The sequence below is a fragment of the Rhipicephalus sanguineus genome, chromosome 7 (assembly GCF_013339695.2).
Source record: "Rhipicephalus sanguineus isolate Rsan-2018 chromosome 7, BIME_Rsan_1.4, whole genome shotgun sequence".
Taxonomy (NCBI): Eukaryota; Metazoa; Arthropoda; class Arachnida; order Ixodida; family Ixodidae; genus Rhipicephalus; species Rhipicephalus sanguineus.
This window is the reverse complement of record NC_051182.1, coordinates 90,225,244-90,251,456: the sequence shown is the minus strand read 5'-3', so window position 1 is coordinate 90,251,456 and position 26,213 is coordinate 90,225,244. Positions and strand designations below refer to the sequence as shown.

Here is a 26,213-nt window from a genome sequence, read left to right as displayed (position 1 = left end):
TTACCATGCAGCAATTTCATGCCTCTCGATCGGGAATCTCATTTGCCACGGCTCAATGTTCGCCCTATGCACTGGTCAGTGACGGCAGCACTGCGCGGTCACCAGTACCGTCATCAAGTGCACCTACAGGCGAACCTTCTTCCGGCTCCACCATATCAGCGCGGATCAGCGCAGAATCGTGGACAGCGAGCTGCACGCAACGCCGAATTCTTCAGCGATGTCCATTTTCTTCCTGCCCTTTTCCACCTCACTGATGATTGCAGCTTTATCTTCCAGCGTGATGAACTTCCGCTTTTTTGTTGGAGGCGGCATCTTCGCAGGCAGCGAAATTGGACGAAGCAATCGCAACACACGTTGCACCAAGCGACCAAGCAAGCACACCACAAATGGCTCCACACACGCGACCATGAGCGCGCAAAGCCAACAAAGCCAAGCACAGAGCCAATCCAACGAAGGAAACTCCATGAGGAATATGGATTTGGCTACGTAGTTCGCGATAACGAGCAGGTGTTTCGGTGAGCCATCATCATCATCATTGTCGTCAGCTTCATGTTTTTTTTTTTGTAAACAATGATGGCGGCTGCTTCTCAAGTGCGCTGTAGCGATAGTTTTGCACAATTTAAGTGTAGCATGAATACATTTCAGCAGTTTTCGAATGTAGTTAATGTTGCGAGAGTAGATTATTTGCGCACTCGTGTTTCAAAAATTTCGTTAGTGATGGACTGTGGTATGAATATCTTTCGTAGTCGCGAGTTACGAATTGCATTGACTCCTATGGGCGTTTGCCGGTGCTCCGAAAATATTTCGTTGTGGTGAGAATTTCGTTCCCTCAGGATTTCGTTATCACGGGTTTCGACTGTATAACGAACATGGATATAACGAAGTAAATGAAGAATAATCTGGCAATACATAGTGTCAGGAATATACGTTTATAACAAATTTTCGGATATAACGAAGTTATTTTCGTGTAGGATGTCACTTCGTTATAATGAGGTTTGAGTGTATCACCAGAAAAATGGCGAAATGTCAAGTTATCCAGGCTCGTGGCAATAATGCACATTACGTCACCTGCGTCACTGTGCAACAGCTAGCAGCACAGTTTTGTTTTCACGCAGTAGACAACGCGCTGCCGCCAAGCCTATGAGTTACCGTGCAAAAGGAATTTCTTTTTGGCCATGTGTTGCACTGCATTCCAACGCGAAATCGTTACTTGTGCAGGCCTGTGAAAGCGCGCTTGTCCGACATCTGCAAAAGTCGTTTGCGGAAAGCACGCAACCTCTCCCACCGGAACTGATGCTGGCATTAAGAACTGCCGCAGAAACCACTTGCAGCTGCAAAGTAGGAGAGGGAAATCCGTGCAGCAGATGAGGAACTTTCGACTCGTAAGAAAGTGCGCCCTTGCGCGCCACATCAGTCGGGCCTCCACATAAGTTGAAGTAGGAAGAGAGGTTGGAGGAAATGGCATCTTTTCCTCCTTACGTGTAAAGTGTTGTGGACACCACTTTGGTAGTACCAAATCATGTAAATAAACACAATGTGGCTTCCGCATTGCCTCATTCTTTATAAAAAACAGCTAGGGAACCCCTAGCAGCACCTTTGCAGCACCCCTCCAGTGCTTCACCAACTTAGCCAAAAGAAACGCTTTCATGCTCCTCTCACAAAAATATGCTTGAGTTTCCGCTGCAACTTTTTTTCTGTGATTTTGTTTTGAAATATTCGAAAAATAATCGATTTGATTTGCTCTCACACTTTATTATTAGAATTTGCTTCACACCTGAAATTTTGATATTCGCACAGCTCTAGTCATTACATGTGGTCAATTCAGATTGGTTCTCTTTTATTGGAAAGCACATGCATTGTTTGATGGTATCATAGTATCATAAATTCTGTTGTACTTGGCCAAAATCATGATAATTCTGATGGCAAAGTGCCACAAACGTGCGATGCAAAATACCAAAAACAGCATTCATGTTCAACCAAAAAAAATCACAGCATATCCACGGGGGTGAATGATGATGAGTGGGGCGAAGCTCCGGAGGGAATCATCGCTAAACCGTGAAACTCTTCCGTGAAATTCGCCCAGTACTTCATATAAAGAGTGTGAAACACCGTGTATATATTAAACATCAAACTTTTATTGTACTGTTGGTTTACGTGGTCCCTTCATTATCACCGCTTTGTGATCGGTGAAATGCAGGGAAAGTGTCCGCTCCCGAGCGAAAGAGGAAGCGCGCCAAGAGCGAGCGCCTTTTACAATCGCAGGCATCCAATGACATGTGTCATTCGCATTATACAAGTGCCATCTGTCATCTTTAAACAGCAACTCTAAGAAATACATGAAACGCCATCTAGTGAGCAATTCATTAAACTAGAGCTCTAAGAAATACATGAAACGCCATCTAGTGAGCAATTCATTAAACTAGAGCTGGCTACATACATACTACTACTACTACTACTACTACTACTACTACTACTGCTACTGCTACTGCTACTGCTACTACTACTACTACTGCTACTGCTACTACTACTACTACTACTACTACTACTACTACTACTACTACTACTACTACTACAGAGGAGGGAACGACCCACACCCTAAGGAGCTTCGTCCCTAAAAAGGTGTCACAGCCCACATGATCATGACCAGAACAGCATGGTCGCGATTCACTACCATTTTGGCGATCAGGGCTTCAGTGAATATGGCAGGCCACTTTCATTTTTACACGACGCATGTGAACTGGGTAGGTGGTTTCGGTCTGTAGCGGCTTTGACAAACAGCAGTTTCGTTTTCACCACATGCCAACAGAAGTGCGTAGTTGCTATCCACGATTTCACATCAACGAGCTAGATTTCTTCCGCAGTGGCTGCGGCACACAGCAGTTTTCTCTTGATTCAGCACGTGTAGGATGCACACACACCCTCAGAACTACATGGATGCTACCTATGATTGCATCGTTAGCAGCCACAGTATCTTCTGCAGCGGGCGCAGCACTCAGTAGCTTCGTTTTGACTTCGGGCACTACGTGCGCTACGTCACAAAACTCAAACATGGCAGAAGCTGTTGAATATGAAGCGTGTTTCAGACGCGATCCGCGTGCTGCCGTAAAATTTGCCTGTTACATTGTGATGGATGAACGATCTGTTGCCAGCAATATTGCCGGTGAAAAAATTGTCGTGTGTGCATGGTGGTGTTGGTGATGGCGGTACTTGAGAAGTGAGGGGTGCAGGGCACATTTCGGATGAATTATAATAAGGGGGTATTGCATTGTGGTCGCAAAGTGAAGGAACTCACGGGATGAAGAGAATTGTGGTTTTTACACTGCTCTTATGCAAAGCAATAACAGATTTTTGTATTCACGCAGAAAATAAAAGTTTATTGATGTGATAGACATTTGTTTGTTTTCTACATACTCTCGGTAATTTGGAATGTGGACTGTACAGTCAGACCTTAGCATAATGAACTGTGATTTAATGAAATCTGCTATGTAACTAACTGCTTTCATTTTGAAATTTTAGCTGCATCGAAAAACATGTATTCTTTGGCAATTCAGTAAACCAGCTTTTTGCCACAGCTTCGATTTAGCAAAAATCCTCATACATTGCAAACACATCCGTGATCCCTGTGGGGCAAATGAAAGATTTGTAAAGATTGGTGGAAAGATAATCTATCTCTCTAGGTGGTGGCAAAGTATGTATACATGTATGCTTGGTGCACGTTAAACCTAAGTGGTCCATTGTCGGGCGCCACATGCTCCCAACATATCGCTGAAATACTTCAGCACACTGGCAACTGCAGAAACAAACATCCTATGAGTTCTTTTTGCACCTTTGTTGTTGTTCTGCAATGTTCAAAGCTGGCAAAATATTTTTGGACCAGAACTGCTGGAAAGAGGGTAAAAGTTCCTCAGGTTCTTTAAGGGGACATGGCACTTGAAAAAAAAATTTTTATTGATCGATTTTGATGAAACTTGCAGAGTTCGGGTTATTTGTGTGCTAATTTCAAATATCCAATTATTTTTCTAGTATAATGTGTAGTTTTAAAACTACAAGATATTTCATGTGCCATTTGGGGAGCAAGATTTTTTCTAAACCGAGTGTGTTACAAAGTAAATCAACATATCACGTGAACTGTGTGCAGTGCAACAAAAATAGATGTTCTAAACCAATTAGAACAAAAGTTATGGTATGTTGAACATTCACGAGTGAAATTCCAGTTTGAAATTGACTCACTTGCCAATGTTCAACATACCAGAACTTTTGTTCGAATGGGTTTAGAACACCCATTTTTGTTGGACTGCACACAGTTCTGATTGCAGATTAATGTGATATGCTGATTTACTTTGTAACACACTCAGTTTATCAAAAATCTTGCTCCCCAAAAGGTACATGAAATATTTCGTCATTTAAGGGGAGATGCGGGTTGAAAAACGCGAGTCTTTTTCAAAAATTATCGATTTTTTTGTTTTCACCGTTTTGTTAAGATTAGTAGCTGTACTGTTCTGAAAATAAAAATCGAAGTCGAGACTCAACTGGAAATGTGTTAAAATTGCGTCTAAGAGCACAAGGTGGCTGTTAAAGGACCGAAAGTGTGCCGTCTTCTAGCGCCTCGTGGCCGATAACACGCGGCTGCTCGCCATTGTGGATCGCATGAGGAGATCAGCCAAGCCTCACTCCAATTAACCACGGTTTCCCGCGCTGCTGAAGCGCAAGAAATAAAAAAAAACATCCTTTTGCCGCACTTTTTCAACGCTGCGACTGGCTTTTAGATCGCGTGGTACGGATCGCGGAGCGCCATTGCCCTGCGCGCTTGCGTGTTGGGAAGCCTACTTGCAGGGACCGTGTTTCATTGAGCTGCGCAGCTGAACAATGTTTATCTCGCATATTTCTTTTCATTATGGACGAAGAGAACCGTAGCAAGTGCAGTCACCGGCCAGTGATGTATCGCTCGGTGAATAAATTTCGAGGACGGCAGCTCAAATCGAAACCAAACACTCGCCGAACGGCAAGTGCGTCTGCTGCCGCGAGGCCTGGCGACGGTGACGGCGATGCTTCCGACGAGTTTGCCGTGGCGTTCGAGTATGTCAGTGCCTCTTAAAGAGAAGATCGGACTCTACGATGACGAAGAACAATCACGGTAGAAAGAGTCTTCCTTGATCGCTGACATAATAGCATAGAACATCCTCGTGATCGTTGGTCCAACGTGTCACTGTTCGGCAGTACACGTCCACGAACCAGCTTACAAACACAAAGGCGTCGTTTCTGGAACTACAATGTGAGAACAGCGAGTGCCCCAAAAGTATTCTTTCGATGACGTATATGTTGTGGCTATTGCTTCGAGCGAGAATCCAGCGTAAGCGTGGCGAGTGACTGACCGATCGCAAGCAGCATCTACGGCAGCGGGAGCTCGCGCAATAGCTACTCTGTTCGAAAGAGCTGTGAAAGAGAAACTTATGGTGCTGGCTCATTTTAGCGGTGGCAGTGGCTACTAGAAGAACAACTTACCTCTTTTGGGTGCAATTTTGATTGGATTTCATTACCTCATTCATAAATAAACATCCAATTTTTACTTCAAACTTCGTTTTTTGCAAAACACACTTTTTGGCAACTTCTTCAGCGTGCCCTTCTTGTTTTTGGTACTTCTGGTGCTCGGACCTGCATTATATTCTGCCCAAGTTTTCTCTAAGGTGTGAGGAGTGCAGTTATCTCCTCCAAATCTCAATATTGTTTATGCATATTAAAAAATTCGCAAGTAAACATTTACTGGGGTCCGAAAAATATGGACTTCTCATGTTTGAATTTTCCACGTCTAATAAATATTTTGTATGCACTTCCTGGATAGTTTTCGGCACTCTACAGTTCAAATGGAACAATATGAGCCATCAATTGTCAAAATGCATAGAAGTTGAAGGATCGAAAAGTTGGGCTACAAGGCCTATGTTTTATACTTTTGTCATGGTGCAGAACAAAAAGTATGCAACTTGCAAGAAAACTAATTATATATTTGAAATCAGCAAAAAATCTCTACAAATAGCCCGAGTTTCATTGCTCTAGGGTGAATATTAACCCATATATGTAGCGCCATGTAGCGCCATCAAGCAGGCCTCAATGAGGCCTGCTTGATGGGCTGTACGTGGCGCTAGTCATCAGCTAAAGAAATAGTGATGTTAGAGTGCATCAAAGAAGCGTCCTATTTGTAGGACTCTAGGCATACATTGGTTAAAAACAAAAAGGTGTCTTCGAGTAGCATCTCCCCTTAAGAACTACACATTATACTAGAAAAATAATTTCATATTTGAAATCAGCTCACGAATATACATAAAGTAACTATGTTTCATCAAAATCGATCAAGAAATAAAGAACAATTTTTTAAGAGCACTGTCCTCCCTTAACCACAGTGTGTTACAGAACCTGAAGTAGTTAAAATTCATTTGGAGTTCCTCATTACAGCAGCATGCCTCATAATCATATTCTGGTTTTGGCATGTAAAACTTCTAAATGTGAGGAAATTAATTTAACGAGTTTATACTGTCCTTTGTTGCAGGCGAGCATGCGGGAAGCCATGGAGCGGTATCCGGACACCTGCGCGGTGCTGGTTCGCAGGCACGGTGTCTACGTCTGGGGTGACTCCTGGCAGCGTGCCAAGACCATGTGAGTTGTAGCAGTATGTATGAGCTTCATAAACACCTGTTTGCACTCTTTGTGTCCCATGCTTTTGGGTATCCGATCCCAGCACAGTGTTGCAATGTGCTGCACTGAAATCGCTGAAGCCTAGATCCAGGGTTGGTTGTCTAGAAACAACTGTAGGCAGCTGAAAAATGCCCTAATTATTCAAAGTGGAGAGGGTCTATTTTGAAATGGTATGGAAATCGTTTATCGTGGCAATATACCATATTTTCTCGCATATAACCTGCACCAAAAAAAAAAGCGGAAAAATGTGCTTAAGAAGTGGTGGTGTGGGTTATATGCAGGAGTCAGGTGCATACTTTTTTTTCCTTTTTGTAGAGTTACAGTTAGGGGTGCGAGTTACATGCGACAAAATACAGTATGTAAGTACAATATTTCAAAGAATCTTGAGAACAACAGTTCTGGCGTAACATTTCTTTTTGCCAATATTGCCTTGAAAACTTAAAATAAACAGACAATGAGTTTATTTTGTTGATTCTATGGTCTCAGTGCATTAGATTTTACATATTTAAGTTGGCAAATGAGAAGGGTTTCTTAAAGAGTTTTTTTAAAGAGCAAACGATTTTTCTCATACAGTAAAACCTCGATGATACGAATCTCGCGGGGTTACTAAAAATATTCGTATCATCCGAAATTCGTGTCACCGGAAAACATGGGAAGTTAGTATGCGACAAAAGAAAGTTGGCATACGTTTTGATTTACTGTTTCTCAGGGCCGCAGCGGCGTCATGAACAGCTCTGAATGATTGCCAGTAAAGTTTTTAGACGTCAATCATCATACTTGTACTCGTAAATATACGGTGCATGCGCGTGTGTGTAATTAATGAACCAGATGTGTTGTGCCCCGTGACCGCTAGTAGCCCCTTCCTAATCTTACTACGCTTTTCTGCATGACATCAGAGTACAGCGGCGAAAGTGACTTAAGAAGCGCTTTACAGACGATAGATAGAGGCCAAGCTCCTTCGCAAAGACCGTCCGCTTCGTCTCTTGGGGTCTTCGTCCACCTTTAATGGAACTTCATGACAGACCCGCAACCCAAGTTTCAGTCTTGTTTCATAGAACGTCTGATTGCGGGGACATGGCTTGCATCGACGTGGCAGGCACGTGTTAACACAGTGCAAACACGCTGCTGCCTCGAGCACAGGAGCACGTGTCAACGCGTCGGGGAAAAAAAAAAGACACGACGTCAACGTCATCTGTAATCTAAACGCGAAAGCGCGTAAGGGCCTCCAAGATTCGTGCGCACTATCTCGGAGGCAACGTCGCACCGTTGATGGTCGCGCAGCGCGCATGCCTGCGCCCGTGCGTGACTGCCGCGTCTTCCGCGACAGCGCGGGCAGCACCTGTTCGTACCTGTGCGCTAGCGTACGTTCGTATCAAACGTTGCGGGGTGCAAATCGGTTCGCAACAACCGTACTCCAATACATTGCAGGCTAATGGGCCTTGGCCGGGACGACAGAAAAATTCGTATCACCCTGAAATTCGTACGAGCCGTGATCGTATCACCAAGGTTTTACTGTATTAGTAAAGTACTCTTTCACGATACCAAAAACACCATGCTTGCTGCGAGAAGACGCTTAGTAAGCGAGAAAACGCAAAAACAAAATGTGGGTGGCGATGCCACCTTGAAGTTTCCGCACCATTCGCCATGACATCACATGTTTTGACGGTGCCTACGTAGTCCCTAATCGGCAAAAATGAAGTATACTACATTGTCCTCTGAGGGGGCTACAGACTTAACATACCAAGTTTGCGGTAATTTTGTTGAGCCAATGGCGCCAAAATACGATAAGTGCACTTTGAAGTCCGTGATGTCACGCGGGAGATTTCGGTGCGTAATTTAAAAATGAGACTTTGAACTTGATTTTCTCCTGTATTAATAAACCTGTGATTGTGAAATTAACGACATTAGAGTTCTCAGAGCACGATTCATCGATCTAAACCGATTCATTGTTTTTCTTTAGTGTCCCTTTACTAACAAAAAGATCTAGTTCATTCTGGTCTGAATGAGTTAAAGCATGCGTGCTGGCAATCCGCTTTGTCACTTGTGTATAGCAACTTATGTGATGATGTTCCAGGTGCGAGTGCTACGACTACCTATTCGACATGGCTGTCCAGATGAAACGACTCGGCATGGACCCAGCGCTTCCTCCGCCGGCGCAGCAGAGTGCCGCAGCCGCCACAACGCTCGCCGAAGCAGTGCAGGTCAGTGCACGCTGACTTCTCATCCATTGCTTGGACTGCAGGGGTCATTCGAGTGGGAACGCACATCCTGTCACGTAGTAACTGTAATGCAATAGCGTTTACAGCCCAGACCGCTTGCAATGTAACTTGATCGTGGCTAACAGCGCAATTAACATGGACGAAGACGAGAAGTGGACACAGAACAGCGCTGACTTTCAACTTAATTTTTATAGAAAACAACAATAACGTATATAAAACAAGAACACAGCGGATTGTGACCAATCCGTCCTTGGCCATTGATAGCCAATCGACTAAAAAAAAAAAAAAACTGCAGACCTAAGCACTGTCAAGTAGATGTATGGTGTGCAGAGTTTTTTTTTTAGTTGAGTGGCTATAAATGGCGGCTCAAGCCGGGTTGGTCACGAGGGATTCTGTTCGTGGTTTATATAGCGTTATCGTTGTCTTCAACAAAAATTCTGGTGAAAGTCAGTGCTGTGCCGTGTCCACTTCTCGTCTTCTTCCGTGTTAATAGCGCTGTTAGCCACGATGATTCTGCACCAACTCGCCAAGTATTCCATCCTACTTAATGTAACTTGGCTTGTGCAAATATCATTTTCTCGGTTCGAAGCAAACTTGAAGTGAATACAGTGAAATCTCGGTATAACGAACTTCAGGGGACCGCGGAAAAATGTTCATTATTCTGAAAGGTCGTTATAGTGAAAGCCCAAAAATTTACCACAACAATAGAATGTCAGTAACGCAAACGTCCTACCTCTGCAACGGTACGTCCTTGAACTCGTTTCTCACAACAATGCACACGTGAACGTCAGACAAGGCACGTTTATTTGAAATATCATTTTTTGACGGGTGCAGCGTAAACTCTGCGTCACGAACGATTCTAGACCGTCCGCATTTTAATGCGCCGCTTCGGTCGCTGTTCCGCTTTTTTCTATGAATATGCGGAGTTTCCTCAAGTAGTCCAACGCATCTGTGGCCGAGACGGACTCGTTGCGATCTTCGGGTGCTACCGTGACATCGTCGTCCATGTCATCGCTGCAATCCTTTAAGGCCCAACTGCATGCACGCGAGTTTTGAGCGACGGCCGACAGGATTTGCTGTCGCGGAGGGCCATCCATCGCCGTCGCTTGTCGCGTCGCGGGTTTCTGGAAAGCCAGAAAACATCGCTGTCGGCCGGAAGTGAGCGTGACGACATCCGGCAACATGGCAGCATCTCTGACCCTCGCTTCGGTTGCAATTTGCTCGTGATGCTTCCAATTGGCGCGTACTTCAAGGAATGCAAGTTATAGACTACCTTCTTTACAGCCCCATCTCACGCGGAGAGCGAGGCAGCGGCCGTATTTTGTCGTTAATATTGATCGACGGTTCGTTTTGATGTTTCGGTGGTAGCTTGCTGCAATGTCAACATCGTCGTCGTGTGAGGTGGCCCTTCTCCCTGCGAAGCAACGACGTGAGGCGCTGCGGCTTTTCTTAAATGTTCTATGACAGCAAGAGGAAACCTTGTCGAGATGCGCCTCGTGGACTAACCCCAACATAACGCAGTTTGCAAAGTGCGACGTAGCGTAGGCAGCGTACGCTTCCGGGCGCCCCATGGGATCACAGCAGATACTACCGTATTTATTCGAATATAGGTCGACCTTTTTTTCCCAAAAATGTTGCCCATAATCAGCCATCGACCTATATTCGTGACCAAAGAATCTCGACCTATATTCGCGATCAAAGCGACCAAAAGCACCGCACCTATGGCGTTCAACTGCCGCGCCTGCTGTTCTTCAAGCAGTTCCTGCTACATACGCACATTATATACCATAAAATCTGGTATAAAAACCGTACCCGTACGCCTTTTCCGACTAAGTAACTAAGAAAAAAAAAAGTTATTTGTGCAATAGCTGCACACCGCCTTTTCAAAGCCCCCGCGAAATGCAGCCGCTCCGCCATGTTTGCGCTGGAACCCGTGATTTCCCTAGGTAGGCCGTGAAGTCCCTAGCCCCCTAGCCGTGCTGCCTGCCGACGCGCAGCCGCACTGGCACTGGCCTAAAGCCTCACTCTTTGTTTGTTGTTTGATCTGACGTGACGGTTCGCATTTGCAAATGCGCGGTTGCGACGGTGTCACGTCGGTAGAGCTACACAGCTGATTTCAAGCGTCAAGTGATACTTTTTGCCCAGAATTCCAGCAATTGTGCCGCTCAGCGTGAGTTCGACGTAAAAGTTGATTAGGGGTTGGCGCAAGCAGCGGGACCGACTGTTCGCGTGCAATGGATAGCGTCGTGCTTTTCGCGGCCCAGCAACTGGCAGGCATGACGCTCTTGAAAAAGAACTGAGGCTCCGGGCGTCAAGGATACCCTGCAGAAGGCCAACAGACCTAGCGGTATGACGTCCCAGCTACATTAAGGACTGGGTGGCGAAGAGTTACAAAGAGTGGCTTGAAGGAGGATACTGCAATGACACCGACGGGACGCCGCGAGAAGGGCTTCCCTCAATGAAGTTGCGACGTGGGTGAAGGACGCGCGGAAAGACTTGCCAGCGGAAATTATCGTGACTGGCTTTAAAAAGTGCTGCATTTCCAACGCAATCGATGGCAGCGAAGTCGACGTCATTTGGGATGCCGAGGATGCCTGCGAAGAATCCGACAACCTTCCTTGCACATCTGACGAACATGACACTCCCGGCAGCGACTAGGGCGCTAAGTTAATTGTAAATAAAGGTCTGCTATGTTTAAATTTTCCTGTTTCTAAAAAAAAAAACATGGGTCGACCTATTTTCGAATTTTTTTTTTTATTTCTCGTAGAGTGCTATAAGTAGGGGTCGACCTATATTCGTGCCCGACCTATTTTCGAATAAATACGGTACTGTCACGGTTAAACATAAGATTGCGAAAAAAGAAAGTCACGAAACGCTTATATGCCATCCTTATCTCAAACAAGACAATAATAAATTTGGCATGTTGTCATCCATCTACTCTGTAATTCGTTTTCGTAATTTGCCTGCGTGCACACGATAGTTTTCAATCGAGCAACCGTGACACTTTGTCGCGAACATGTGGGTGCTCCCGTCGCGACGGAGCCCATTTGTCGCAGTCGCCTTCGCTCGAAAGTCGCGTGCAATGCATGCGGTTGGCCCTTTACAAAACCTGATGCGCTGTCGCCTCCGCAACGGAGGAAAAAAAAAAGAAAGTTCTCGCATTTCGGGATATAAGTTCATAGTACTGAGGTGTTGTTAAGATTACACGGGAATTAAATAACGATAGTTATTCTGGAATGTTTGTTATTCTGGAGTTCGTAGTAGTGAAATATTTTTACATTGAAACTATAAGCAGTCGGCACGGGATTTCTTAAAAGTTCGTTAATTTGAAATGTTTGTTAATGTGGTGTTCGTTGTAATGACGTTTGACTGTAGTAATTAGTAAGAGTGTGTTAATATTAGGAATTTTTAATATTCGGTTCGAATCGTTATTCGCTTCAGTTTAAATGGCACTTTTGTATTCGAAATATTCAAATGGTGCAAAATTTTGAAACGTTAAGAACCTGTCGTAATTGCAAAGTGGAAGAGTACTTACACTGCTTCCAGAACAGTACAATACTAGCTCACTTATTTCGCTTTTGCGAAAGTTGTATTGGCGTTCAATCTTCTTGCTTTAGGTATTTTTGTAATTAAGAATTTCAAAAATTTTCGACTTCCATGCTAATGTACATTCAAGGCTTTCCACATTTTTTTCTTGTGCACAGTGGGAACGAAAAATTTTCGGAATAGCCTTACAGCACTGGAAAGGCCTTTGGGAATGAGTGGCATAAAAATCTAGAGAAATTTGCCTAAAACGAACGACAGAAAAGTGATATTCACACAAGTCTAGTACACAGACATTCTAACTGCAATTGCAGTGCCAGCTTGGGTTAGGGACGTTGTACACTCAAACCTCATTATAACAAAGTCGCATCTGCTACGAAAATAACTTTGTTATATCCGAAAATTTGTTATAAACATTTATTTGTGACACTGTAGCTATGACAAGACTATTCATTTACTTCGTTATATCTGTATTCGTTATAACGAGGTTTGAGTGTAGATCTACTTTTTTCTTGTTCATTCTGTGAACTGTCCTCATATTGTTCACCTTGCTTTTGCCAGTCTGGTTTGATGACCGTGTCATGCTTGTTGGGGCAATAGTGTAGCATTTTATTGTGAGCAATTTGTACTAGTGACATACATTGAATGGTGTTTTTCCTATCTTTCCCACAGCTTATGCGGTAGTCAAACAGGTGTTTCAGAGAAGTTGAAATCTGGTACAGTTGTCTCGCAATTTTTCTATAAACATCAGCCAGAATAAAAGATGCACTAAAGAAAGTCGCGTTAGATCAGTTCTATGGAATACCACAAGGTGGGCTATGGTTTGTGTAAGGGAAATTGCCATGCTCGTGTTTGTATGACAAAACTGCCAGCGAATTCAAAGGGATTTCTCTCTAGCACTAACTGCTGTAGACAGTACAGTTTCTGCAACAAATGTTTTATTTGTTCATTTATTCAAAAGGAAAAGCTTCTTAGCTGACGAACAGTTCGTTTTAGTCTGGGGTTCATACTTGAAGTGGACGCCCCGCCACGGTGGTCTACTGGTTATGGTGCTCGACTGCTGGCCCGAAGGTCGCGGGATTGAATCCCGGCCGCGGCGGCTGCATTTTCGATGGAGGCGAAAATGTTTGAGGCCCGTGTACTTAGCTTTAGGTGCACGTTAAAGAACTCCAGGTGGTCGAAATTTCCGGAGCCCTCCACTACGGCGTCTCTCATAATTATATCGTGGTTTTGGGACGTTAAACCCCAGATATTATTATTATTATTATTATTACATACTTGAAGTGGACGCCTTTCTAAGGTGGTCATTCTACCAAGCGCGACTACCCTGTAAAGATGTTGGTCCTAGGTTCAAATCCCACTCTAAGACAAATTTGTCTTCAACTAAGAAGCACTAGGTTGCAATTTGCTCTTTCACGAAGAAAGGTGAAAGCGCACAAGAACGGCTGGCTAATACTGCATTTGAAAGTGAATATATTTAATAACAGTTTTCAGCCATTGCTTTTGCTTTTGTCTGTTGCTAAGAACACACTAAATGAGTGTCATTCACAAGGAAAGATCAAGTGATAACTTCTGATGGGGACCTGCAGGTTGCGACAACAGACGAAGCAGAAGCAGCGCCCGTGGACCCGCCTACCACCCTGACCAGTGAGTCACGCTTGATGGCGTTTGGTTAGGTTATCTTTATCGGTACAGTTAGCATCAGTAAATTAGAGACACATAGTATTCTATTTATACGTATTTCACTCTGGTTATACCTGTAATCAGTCAGTTATAAATGCAGTGAAACCTAATTAACTGAAGTTGAACGGTGGCTGAAAGTTTATGGAATAAAACAGAGTTCAAAGTAAAGAGAACCTGTTTTAATGTAACAACCGATGCCCTGTGCGGAGATCCGTATGTTTGTGAAGGGCACCCGCCACAGTGGTCTAGTGGTTATGGCGCTCGACTGCTGACCCGCAGGTCGCGGGATCGAATCCCGCCTGCGGCAGCCACATTTTCGATGGAGGCAAAAATGCTTGAGGTCCGTGTGCTAAGGTGCACGTTAAAGAATACCAGATGGTCAAAATTTCCGAAGCCCTCCACTACAGCGTCTGACATTATCAAATCTTGGTTTTCGGACTTTAAACCCCAACAACTATTCATTATTACGTTTGTGAGGAAAATACACACAGCATTTAATAACAAATTTTGCTATAATTTCCGTACCAACCTAGAGAACCCCTCACTAATAGCTAACATTGTGCTATAACTCAACTTCAAAATTGTTTTCATATAATTCTCACTCCTAATGATTTTGACTTATGTGTGTGTGTGTCATGAATGCGAAAGGTGCACATGTGAGGCAATAGTTGATTTGAAAGATTTCTGCCAGATGAATATTCAGTCCCAAAACCTTGCGAGTTTGTTCTACAAAATTGCACAATGGATTTGCTAAGTGATAATAGATTAATCCGGCAAACTAAAATGTTGTTGCAGTAAATGCTTGCTAGTTTGACCCTTGCTAATTTGAAAGGTTGATCGTTCAGTTTTCCTCTGGTCTTGGCAAGCATTTAATAGCACCAAACTCTGGTTAATTTAGACATATTATGCCACTCCAAGATCAACTTAGATGGTTCTCAGAGTGTGCCTAGCTGAAAAGGCAGCAAATATGTGATGCAAGAGACCAAAAGTGGCACTAATGTCAAATTGGAACAAAACGCTGCATTGCCTTAGTCATTGGTACAACCTATAGAGCAGGGACAGCAAGAATGCTTCATGTCGGTAAAGAGTAGTTTCGTTTGACTTGGTGCGCATAATATGCTCTTACACTTCTAAAAAATGCCCAAGTGCAATTTAAGATAGCATCGACAACGAATACACTTGCACCCGCAGCAGCTTCAGAAAAAAAATGTTTGTTTTCACATGGCTCAGTGGGCACTGTTGAAGATGAAGGGCACCTCTACCATGGTCCACATGCTGGCACCAGACTCGCTGCCTACATCGTGATGCAATAATAATCTGCTGCCAGCCTTGTCACAGTGAAAAAAAATCGTTTCCACACGCTGGTATCAGATGAAAACATTGGTCTCGTGTTGCGGCTGCATTTTGAAGGAAGTCATGAGGTAACTATAGAATTCGAAATAGCTTTTGCACAGCCTTTGTGCAAGATAACAGGATTTGGGGATTCATTTAGTAAGTAAAAGTAGTTTGATGCAGTAGGCAATCATGTATTGTCTTTCTAACAGCTTTAACCCGCCACAGTGGTCTAGTGGTTTTGGTGCTCGACTGTTGATCCGAAGGTCGCGGGATCGAATCCCGGCTGCGGCAGCCGCATTTTCAGTGGAGGCGCAAATGCTCGAGGCCCGTGTGCTTAGATTTAGGTGCACGTTAAAGAACCCCAAGTTGTCAGAATTTCCGGAGCCCTCCACTACGGTGTCCCTCATACTCACATTGTGGTTTTCGGGATGTTAGACCCCGAAAATTATTATCTTTATAACAGGCCCGATAATTCAACTTTCGGTCAATTGGGATCTGTTTTCATGAAACACAGTCATGTGTGACAACAGATCAAGCCAAGGGAGATATGTAGGGTGTGTTATTTGTAACTGCTTTTTACTGAAATGTAACGATTCTGAGATAACAGGAAACCAAAGTGGACGAAAACAGTCGGCTAGGAACCGAAGCCTGACCCTCAGCTATGATAGTCGCATTGCGTGCAGTGGTCAAGCGCAGAATGTCGCAAAATTGCAGTGCCAGTATTCTGGCTTACAGCTTTGTTTTCCAGCGTGTCTTATTTTAGTCGCGCCGTTTCCGCATCAAAACTCATTGCTTTGTGTATTCTGTACAGCACTATCTGGCGAGTTGGCCGATGCCCCAGGATTCACGCTCAACCCAAACGGTCCAGTTCCGACAGAGGGCCAAACCACCTACGTCGTCTACATGTGAGCCCCGGACTACAGCAAGTGCCTTTAGGAATGCCCCATCTAGTTGGAAGACCACACTGTGAACTGCGTGACGACGCGCTTCAGTTACTTCAAGGCTGAGAAAGGAGCTGGCAAGGGTCCCTGATGAACGCAGTCTCAAGGTTCATACTGTTCTTCATGTCACCCTTGAAGCAGAGAAAGGGAATGCCTTGTAGGGGTAGTACTGATTAGATGCTGCGATATGCATTTCCTCAATCGGATGACAGTGTATATAATACTAGTAAGAGATAGATGTGCCGATCTTTCCTGTGTTACTTTTATCACGAACAAGGATTTCGTACCTTAGAATATTGTGTCAATCGAAGATGGGAATGGCACCACCACGTGCGAGATCTCTGTGGCATGTACATATTTTGCAGTCATGAACTGGTAGCTCAAACGCATTGAGGACCACCAGATGTCATGTAATTGGGTGCCTCGTCTGGTGAAGAGTAAGTTACTTTGTTTCACAAATGGCCAGCAACGCTTCTTGGTGCACTGCTGTGCACTGTTGTGCTCCCATATGCTCATTTCGAGAGTTGTCGTGCTGTCGTTACAAATAGAAGAAAGTACGCTGATTGTATTCACCGAAGCTCGGTCCCCAGGCAGCGTAAGCAGACATTGGTCGCCCTTTAGTATAGAGATGTTCATGGGTTTTGTCAGAACAGGTTATTGTCTGGGCTTCCCTCCTTCAAAGGGGCCCTGCAACAATTTTTGAACATAATTGGAAAACATTGAAGATCTATAGTCAAGGCTCTTGCGAACATGTGATCCATGCATTATTACACTGCATACAGCAGGGAATTGACAGCATAATGATGCTGGAAAGCTCTCTCCTGACGCTGTTGTTAATGCAATAATTATGAATGATCATGTAGAACAATTTGCTTGACATGTTCAAAAGTTGAGCACTTTTCACATGCTGTGACAGCGTTCTGAAGACGAAAAGGAAAGAGTAATATTATCTACATTTGATATATATCTCCTGGCTGACTTATTATTTTCGATCTATGGTGCAAACGGTCACCCATTACACGCTAAAGTTTTCACGTTTGCTGCTGAGCTTGCTTTATAAAGTCAGTGGTGCCAGCTTTTAAATCATCTTAGTGAGCTATTCGAACAGGTAAAGTCTCAAGTTTTGAACCTGGCGGCGAATAGTATGTGTGGTCTGTTGCATAGATACGTTTTATGAAGTCTTTTTGTGTAGTTTTATCCTGCTGGAACATTCTCTGTGCAGTCTAATGACACAATTTGTTCTCTCTGCTATTTTTAAATAAGATGGAACTCCATGTTTCAGCACTAACATCCAAGAGTTCCTGTAAACATTTGGTCTCACTGGACTGCTTAAGGAATGGTCCTTGATAGTATTCTTGACTACAGCTGGATTTGTAGCTGTGTAATATATGGCAATGCCCTGTCATTTCATTGAGCATGTTGGGTTGAAGCAAGTTTCAAGTGCATGCCTGATATGGCACTTGTACCTGCCAGAGGATATGAAGTCTTCCAGTCCATTATATTTGTGTGTTTTATAGTGAATCAACCTCTATGTGAACATTGTTGTTCTTTATCTCTGTCAAAGCAATGTCTGTGCTCTTTTGATTATTTTTGAACTATCGCATTGATGTATGCAGGATTTGGGCACATGTCTTGTTCCTAGATTTCTTTCTTTATCAAAGCACCATTACTGCCAAAACTTTGCCTAGATTTCGAAGAAACCGACATTCAGAGTTTTGTGCACGACCGGTCACAGTGCAAAGCTCACTGAAGTCATCTGTGGAATCAATGGCCTACAGCATTACTCAAGGAAAGTAAGCCATTAAGATAGTTATTAGGGGTGTGCGAATGTTGAAATTTTCGATTATAAATTAAATACGAGAAAGGCAAAACACTGTCTTCGAATATTGAATGTGTCATCATCAATCATCGTCAGCCTATCTTATGTCCACTGCAGGACGAAGGCCTCTCCCAGTGATGTCCAAATCACCTTGTCCTATGAGAGCTGATTCCATTTTATGTCTACAAATTTCTTAATTTCGTCACTCCTTCAAACCTTTTCCTTTTTGGTCATGTGCGCATTGTGAAAAAGATGCAACGCAAGAAGTTACGATAGCTTTCATTACTCTCTTAAAACAAATCAATGAAGTGGCAGATCGTTATTCTGCAGCAAGTTGAAGACACTTTTCTTAATGCACTAATTACGAATTAACAAATTTTGCTTGAAATATTCAAAGTTAAGCACTATTCATATGCTGTAAGAACATGTCTGAAAATGAATAACACTTTCTTGTTTATGCAATGGGAGGCTGACACATTGCTGTTTTTTTTCCAAGCATCTAGACATTGTTTAGGTAACATTCTTGATCGTTACCTTATTGAATCTTTTTGTAGAATGTGAAAGTACAACATATGCTGTGTAAGAGACCTGCGGAATAAAGCTTAGTGAAAGAAATCACAGTTTCGTCACAAGGGCAAACCAATGAATGTGATGGCAACAAATTGGAACGTTATACTAAGTAAAGCTAGCAGTTAACTCCGTTACGATCCAATTTCGCATAATTTTACAAAATGCTGGCATAAGGGAATATGGCCACTCCAGGAAGCGAAGTGATTTTTGTGCCGTCTGTTGCCTCAATGGGAAGCAAGCGCTGAGAGCACAGCACGTACTAGGGTAGGAACCATCTAGAGATGTCTGTTGAGACAGCACGAACGACTGTGCCTTTTTCATCAAAGTTTGCTGCTGCTGCCTGAGCGATGTAGCCCTCACCGACACCCCTTCATGCTCCTTCGCCCGACAGAGCCAGCCATCATATTTCATCTCAGCTTGAGCCTTGCCCATCTGCAGCCTTTGCAAGCGTTTGCTCACACATAGAACTTAATGTTATGGATTTGGAGTTCATGTATAATGTGGCAGCAATCGCAAAAATACTTCTCGAGTGTCTATAGAATTGCTATCGCAATAAAAGAAGCCACCCATGTCGCCTGCACACTGGTCAAGTGAAACATAGCATGAAGGAAATGCGCTTGTTACACATAATTTTCCTGGGATTACAGTAAAACATTGTCCATTGCCGGGAAGGCAGTATTACTATGCACTGAACGATCGTATGCTGTAGTCACAAAGTATGATGCATGCCGTAATGGCCACGTAATAGTGATGTTTTGCATTAAAAATAATGTGTGGCATTTGTAAGTCTTCACTTGTTTGAATATTCGAGTTCGTCCAAGTATTCAAGTGTGTATTATGCTGTGGCTGAATGTTTGGGAAAATATGAATAGGCATTTTTCAATTAGAAAATGCTTCGAATAAAGAATACATTGGATTCGTATTCAAAATTTTGAATATTCGCACACCCTTATCAGTTAAGGGGTAACAGATTCACATGCGGTGGTTTTGCACAAGTGATAGAATACATAGTACAATTTCAAAGTTGACAAACTTATTTTTTATTGTGCTGATCGTGCTTGTTCCACTTTGTTTAGTTGGACTGCCTGGCATATCGGTTGTCTATCAGTTGTCTCTTTCTTTAGTTATGGAGGGTCCGTTCAGTTCACTGCTTTTGAAAATTATCGTGTTGGTCAATTCAGGAAGCACGAAATTGAGCTGAAGGCCTCTTTTCACACACCCTTTCACATTTTTTTCTTTTTTTTTTCTGCTTTCTTAAGCTGGGAAAATGTCTTGAATTATGTTCGATGCTGTTGCCCAATCCGGCTAAACTTAACTTTGTCTTTGGCAAACGTGACTTTGGTATGCAATGTTTTTGAGGCAGGGAAATAATCATTGCAACTTCAGATAGGTCAGTCATGGAAGAGAAGTACCTGAGAAACTAACAGCCATTGCAGCAGCTGCAGTGTGGATCATGTAATGCCTGTGTTACAGTGTCCTTACAATTTTTAATTGTTACATGTGGGCCACATTTCGACCTTCCTGGTGAAAATTGTGTATGCATGTAGAGTCGCGCTCAATATGACTCGCTATCGCTTATTTCCACGACTAAACGCAGTCCTTACACGTGCAGATGATCCCAAATAAGAAATTACCATTTAGTTGCGGAAATCAGCGCAAATTGAAGCCGTGCGCAATCTTTGAACTCGTGAGGCCACTCGCTCCCATGTTACAAGTCATATTTAGTGCGACTGTACATATGTATATATTTCTTGTACGGACACTGCTGCTTAGACTCCTCGTTTGAGATACAAAGTCCTTATACGTTGTTTATGCCAAAATGTCTCTTCCTTTATCTGTTGGTGTTTTGCAAACAAATTGGGCATTAGTTTATGGTCACTTTTTGGACCAACCTATAGAGCATCCTAATGAATGCACGAAAGAATGTTTGATAGATTGATGCAATGTCTGGGCATATGTGAGTTAGTTGTGTATTCTTTATAAAAAAAAAAGGTCTTGTTTTGAGTACTGTGTCACTGTCTGTTTGCCACGACTTTCAGCGTGTATAGGGGTGTTGCTTTTTAAAAATATTCTGAAGTGTTTCAGGAGGAATTGTAGTTTTTCCCTGCCCTATAATGCGGTACACTTTACCTGCTTGACAATCACAGAAAATTGCAACTGTGGAATGGAGTCCTTGTGGCAGTGAAGTCATAATCAACTGTCGGCAGCAGAAAACGTCAGATTGCCGCAGTAATGCACCTGTATGAGCTGCACTCATGGTTTGGAAGGAAAATGGCACAAAAAAGCGGGAAAGAAGACCTCAAATCTTCTTGAATCCAGGAGGTACAAGATAATGCTGTGGCTTGTATCATCTTGGGATGATGCATTCATTTTTGTAATTCGTACTGAACTATGGTTACAGATATGGACTTGCTGTTTTGGGATTGATAATTTATTATCACCTGACTTGCAGACACGAAGACACAGGGACAAAAAAGAAAAAAGGGAGGGCATGTACAGGCTGACAATTGCTACCAGGGGGGGGAGGTCACAATGACGGCCTGCTCATTCAGGACGAGGGAATAGATAGAGGAAACGAAGATGACTGGAAAAAGAAAAAAGAAATTAAAGGAATGAGTACAAGTCGGACATAGGCAAGTAGAAACGCATATCTCTATATTCCTTCAGGTTAGCAGGGCTCGATGGGCCTGGTCACGTCGAGCAGTTCATCTTCTTGGCAAGGGTCGCACATTTGAGTCCAGTCAGTTTGTATTACTTAATTAGCAAGGTCCGCTGTGTAACGAATGCGGGACATTCTTACATGTTCGAGCGTCTCGGAGGAGCCACAAGAGTTACGCGACAGACTGTCCGCACGTCCACCACAACGCATGCATTCACACAACAACGCGGAGCCAATTAACCCTTACCTTACGTAAGAGTGCTTCAGCACGATGAGGCAGGCCACGTACACGGGGAGGGAACCATCCGTTTGCGTGTCAGTGGCATATATTTTTAGCAGCAGTGCCAATGCCACACAGTTGTAAAAATATTGGTGTTAAATAGTTACATGAAAACGCCTTGTCCTATTCACAGTAACGGAACAGTTGTCAGGCTAACGTACAACTGTAGGGAAAGGAGACTTCTGAGGCAGTTGGGAGTAAATGCTTTTTATTGGTTTTATAAACAAGTACGTATGGAAGAACAAACAAATGACCAGCCGCGCAAACGTTCGCGGTGACGTAGTGCTCGTGGGTGTACACTAAAAAGAGGTTTTAAAAGGAAACAAAGTTATGATACTCGTACCAAGACTGTGTGCGATGATGACCTGAGGGAAGACAGCACCAGACAAACAAGATAGTGGCAACTTCGTATGTTATCTCTTAAAACATCGTAATGCTTGACGAGCGCTAGCTGCTGACTTACACAAGCAGTGATTTCGAGAACTTGGCTTTCTACAGTGGCCGTAGAGGTTCACGCCTGGAAGTAAGCGGTGACGGCGGCCCGTTACTTAATTACATTGAGAAAAGAAGGTATGTGCGGGGCCTCGCGATCCCTTTCACTGCCTGGTAAGAGTACAAGGGCACTAGTGAAGGATTGCACCTATATGAGCTACAGATAAGTTCTGATCTCGGGATATAAAAAGTCTGAGGTTTCAACGAGGCACAAACAACGTGTGGTTATGATGGGTTTCTTATGTAACCGTGAGGACACTCTGCAGTCATTCGTACTGACTCGCATTTGACCAGGTGTTACTCTATACAATGGGTCTGCATCTATCTGGTGACAAAATATTCCGCTGCTCAGTTCATGCAGGATATGTGAAGAGGCAAGTTTGTGTCATGTCGTTGAGCAGCGAAAATTAAAGAAATGGCGGGAGAAGTGACGCGCGCTGATTTTTGCCCAACTTTTGCCTCCGTTTATCTCCCGTTTTTGTCTGTTCTTTATCTAGTTCCCCGCTGCTTAACAAGATTGTTGAATATGTTCTGTGACCGTTGTGGCCGTTGTGTTCAGTGCATTATCCTTAAAGGGGCCCTGAAACACTTTTTGAACATGGTCAGAAAACGCTGCCAATCGGTAGTCGAGGGTCGAGGTTCCTGTGAACGCGTGAGCCAAATATATTGCAGCACTGCACGCGGCAGGGAATTTACTGTTACGTTTCAAAGACAGCTATGAAGCACTCGCCATTCGCTCGGCAAATTACGTCATCGACGGGCTCGACTACTTCATAGCAGGGAAGGATAAGGCCGTTGGCTGAACATGTTCAAGGTCACGACGCGCCCCGACGTAACTTTCTTGCGCCCTTTGTCATTCCCCACTCCCCTGCGTAGAGTTACCGTATACGCTACCTTTAGGTAGCATACACAGTAACTCGACCCCTGTGTAGCTTCCAGCGTGCTCTTTGTGAAGCAAGAACAGAAAAATCGATTAAAGCGTACGACGGATCTCTAAGCCGCTCGTACTGATGGACTCAAAAAAAAAAAAAAAGATTGCGGTAATCTATTCGTGACGCAATAATCTCCGATAGTGAGGTCATTTGATGATTACTTGGCGAAGTGTTGCAGGGCTCCTTTACAAACTCTCGAGACTGGCCATGTTGATTTTATAATATACCACGCTCAGTTTGAAGTATCACTTGTGGAGTTCTAGATCCAACTTCGCTGCTGAGGCAGACCTCCGCTGTGAAAAAGGCATTTTCTCTCTTATAGAAGTCTTATTACGTATTTTAGCTCCAGGTAATTTTGTTCCACTAGACCAGCCTTGCTCAAATATGTTGTTTCGGAACGCGGAGGAATATTCAACCATCGTTGCAGCGGGAGAGGTATATTGGAAGAGACTAGAAGATCTCTCGGAGAGCATGGGCGTTGGCAGGGGGGCGCGGAAAGAACAGTTGCCCCCCCCCCACCCCCCCTTTTCCATACCACACCATCACTTGCCCCCATCCAAACCACACCAGTGTTCCCTCCTTCTTCAGCCCGCGATGCAATACACGTTTGCACCCCCCAAGACAAATTCCTGCCGACGCCCATGTCGGAGAGACCTCCGTTCCTGTGCAGTACTTCAACAGACATTGCTACCGGTGACGATGATTGGGTAATGTTGGTCGGATGCTGCATGACATGGCAGCATACGCGATTAGAAGCCGCGGCGGGTACATCATCCACACGACGAAGCCGACTGCGGTAGCTTGTGAGCAGGATCGACCTGCCTGCCGTGGCGGCGCTGTTCGGGCATCCGAAGCTGCCCACGTAGGCTGACATCACCTCGCGAAAGTGCTGCCGTCCTGCATTCGCGCTCTCGGGACACAAGGCCCCGGTCGTGTCGTCGAAGCACGAGTCGGCCAGGCGAGACCACTGCCTGCAGAACAGCGGAAGCTGACATTAACTTCACGAACAGCTGACCAGAACATTTTCTACTTTTCATAGACTTTTGAACTTCTACTAAAAAATTCCGGTAAATTTCAAATGTACGGATTGCTGGGCGAGTTGGGCAAATCATCAACAAGTGACGGTGCGCGAAAAGGCTGGTAACACTGAAAAGAGAAAGTAGAGGACACTGCGCTAGCTTTCAACTCAAAATTTTATCGAAGCCGTATCCATATATGTATTATTATGATCCAACCATCTATATACATTTTTTTTCAATAAAATCCTGAGTTGATACTTTGCACTGTGTCCTCTGTTTTATCTTTCGAGTGTTAACCGGCTTTCTCGCGCACCACCATAAGAACATTTCAGAGCGTGCTAAATTATTCGCGATTTCGTTTCTCAACAAATACGCACGTATAAATTATTATGAGAACGACACCGCAGTCAAGCATGCATGCACAATATCTGTTTTAGTGCGTTTTTGATGTTTCCTTAATCTCGTATACGAACATTTGCTAACAAAAATTCAGTTGCGAATCAGCGCACATTTTACACCATGTCCTCGTCTTTGTGAGCGCTGAAAGAGCCAAAAGATGAGCGCATACTAACTTGCTCGCCTGGAAATTTTAATGCAAAATGAGTTTTCTGCTATCTTTCTAAAACTACAGTAACGGTTGCAATGACAGTGCACAGCGCTTCATTACTATATCAATATCTTCATTCTTCTTGGGATGTGCTAGTAATAATACTAAATTAAATGCTGCTTAAACTGAAAGAAGTGTGGTTTGACCCCTTCATAATTATTGTATTGTCATCAATTACGAAAATACCTTACTATATCCACTACACCGCTGCAGGCACATTGAGTTACATCCAAGGTTACATTGACGAAAATTCCTTTCAATTTGCTTCGTTATATCAGATCAGATCATTGTATCTGTGCTGATTCATTGTATCTGGGCTCTGTTCGTCATGTAGTAACTCAGCTGCATTATACACGCAAAAAAAGAAAAAGCACGCAGCTTTTCTGGGCACGTTTCTGAAAATTTAAGGTGCGGCTGAATGAGTTTCCTGTTAGGTTTCTTTGAAGGCCTGAATGACCGCTTCTTGTTCGTAGCTCCGGTGCAATACTGTACATATGGAATCTGTGATTGACTTCTTTTTCTTGGCATTCTTTCAAGAGGTGAGCGCTGAAAACGTGTCGGCCTAATTCACTGCAGATGCGCCTACCTTGGAGGCAACCTGTTGATTTTACTTTATTTTTTCTTTCATTATTGCTACCTTTCTTCTCCGTTAGCAAGAAGCAATGCACAAACATAATAACAAACAGTGATCGACTTATCACAATGGAGACATAATCGTCACCATTTGAGCACGTCTCGCGATGTTTGGTGGGTACTATACACCCTACAGAAGTGGCGGCAGCGTCTATGCGCCTAACTTCAGGAAAAAAAAAACTCTTCACTTGAGGCTCGCCCCCATGAAAAGCGGCAGGACAACATTGACGTCACCAAGCACGTACCTGCAGATCCTGGTCTTCTCCGGCCTGGTCTCCTGGTAGGACGAGTCGCGGTACTCGCGGATGAGCGTGTCCTGGAGCAGGCTAGCGAAGCAGTCGCGGTACTTGCGCCGGTCCCAGCACTTGTACGCCGCCACCATGTCTGCGTGGGCAAAAGGGGTCAACGGGACGGCAATTGACGAGACTGTACTTTAAGGTCCGAAGGTTGGTTCTGCATAATACGATTTTTTTCGGGATTGAGACGTGACAATGGGGCAGACAGACCAGAGAGACCGCCGAACTGCCTTTCAGTGGCGTAAATCCAGAAAAATCACAAGGGGGACACACATCTTGAGTGACGGCCCTTTTGTTTTTAGAAATGTAGGTTTTGTTTTTATTTATATAAAACTGAATATGATGCTCTGAAATCAAATTAAAAAAAAGGAAGCGTGGGTTCCCAGCTCGCATAATTGCATTGTTGTATTGAGTCTTCTGTGGAGCTGGTCGAGTGGCAGTTGCGATTTCAATAGTCTCACACAGCTGAGGGGTATAAAACACAGGTACACACTACAA

At 43.8% G+C, this 26,213-nt stretch overlaps 2 protein-coding genes across 2 annotated transcripts in view; one reads left to right on the top strand and one right to left on the bottom strand.

The window, feature by feature from the left end:
- Positions 1–20,795, top strand: part of LOC119399589 (uncharacterized) — a 50,716-nt gene extending 29,921 nt beyond the window's left edge. The window contains exons 8-11 of the mRNA XM_037666392.2: positions 6,542–6,648; positions 8,762–8,888; positions 14,039–14,096; positions 16,279–20,795. Coding sequence (XP_037522320.1) covers positions 6,542–6,648; positions 8,762–8,888; positions 14,039–14,096; positions 16,279–16,376 — 390 coding nt within the window. The 3' untranslated portion in view covers positions 16,377–20,795. The remainder of the gene's footprint in view (positions 1–6,541; positions 6,649–8,761; positions 8,889–14,038; positions 14,097–16,278) is intronic.
- Positions 20,796–21,872: 1,077 nt separating this feature from the next.
- Positions 21,873–26,213, bottom strand: part of LOC119399590 (uncharacterized) — a 46,151-nt gene continuing 41,810 nt past the window's right edge. Inside the window, exons 4-5 of the mRNA XM_037666394.2 lie at positions 25,665–25,803; positions 21,873–24,131 (exon numbers count right to left, since the gene is read on the bottom strand). Coding sequence (XP_037522322.1) covers positions 23,477–24,131; positions 25,665–25,803 — 794 coding nt within the window. The 3' untranslated portion in view covers positions 21,873–23,476. The remainder of the gene's footprint in view (positions 24,132–25,664; positions 25,804–26,213) is intronic.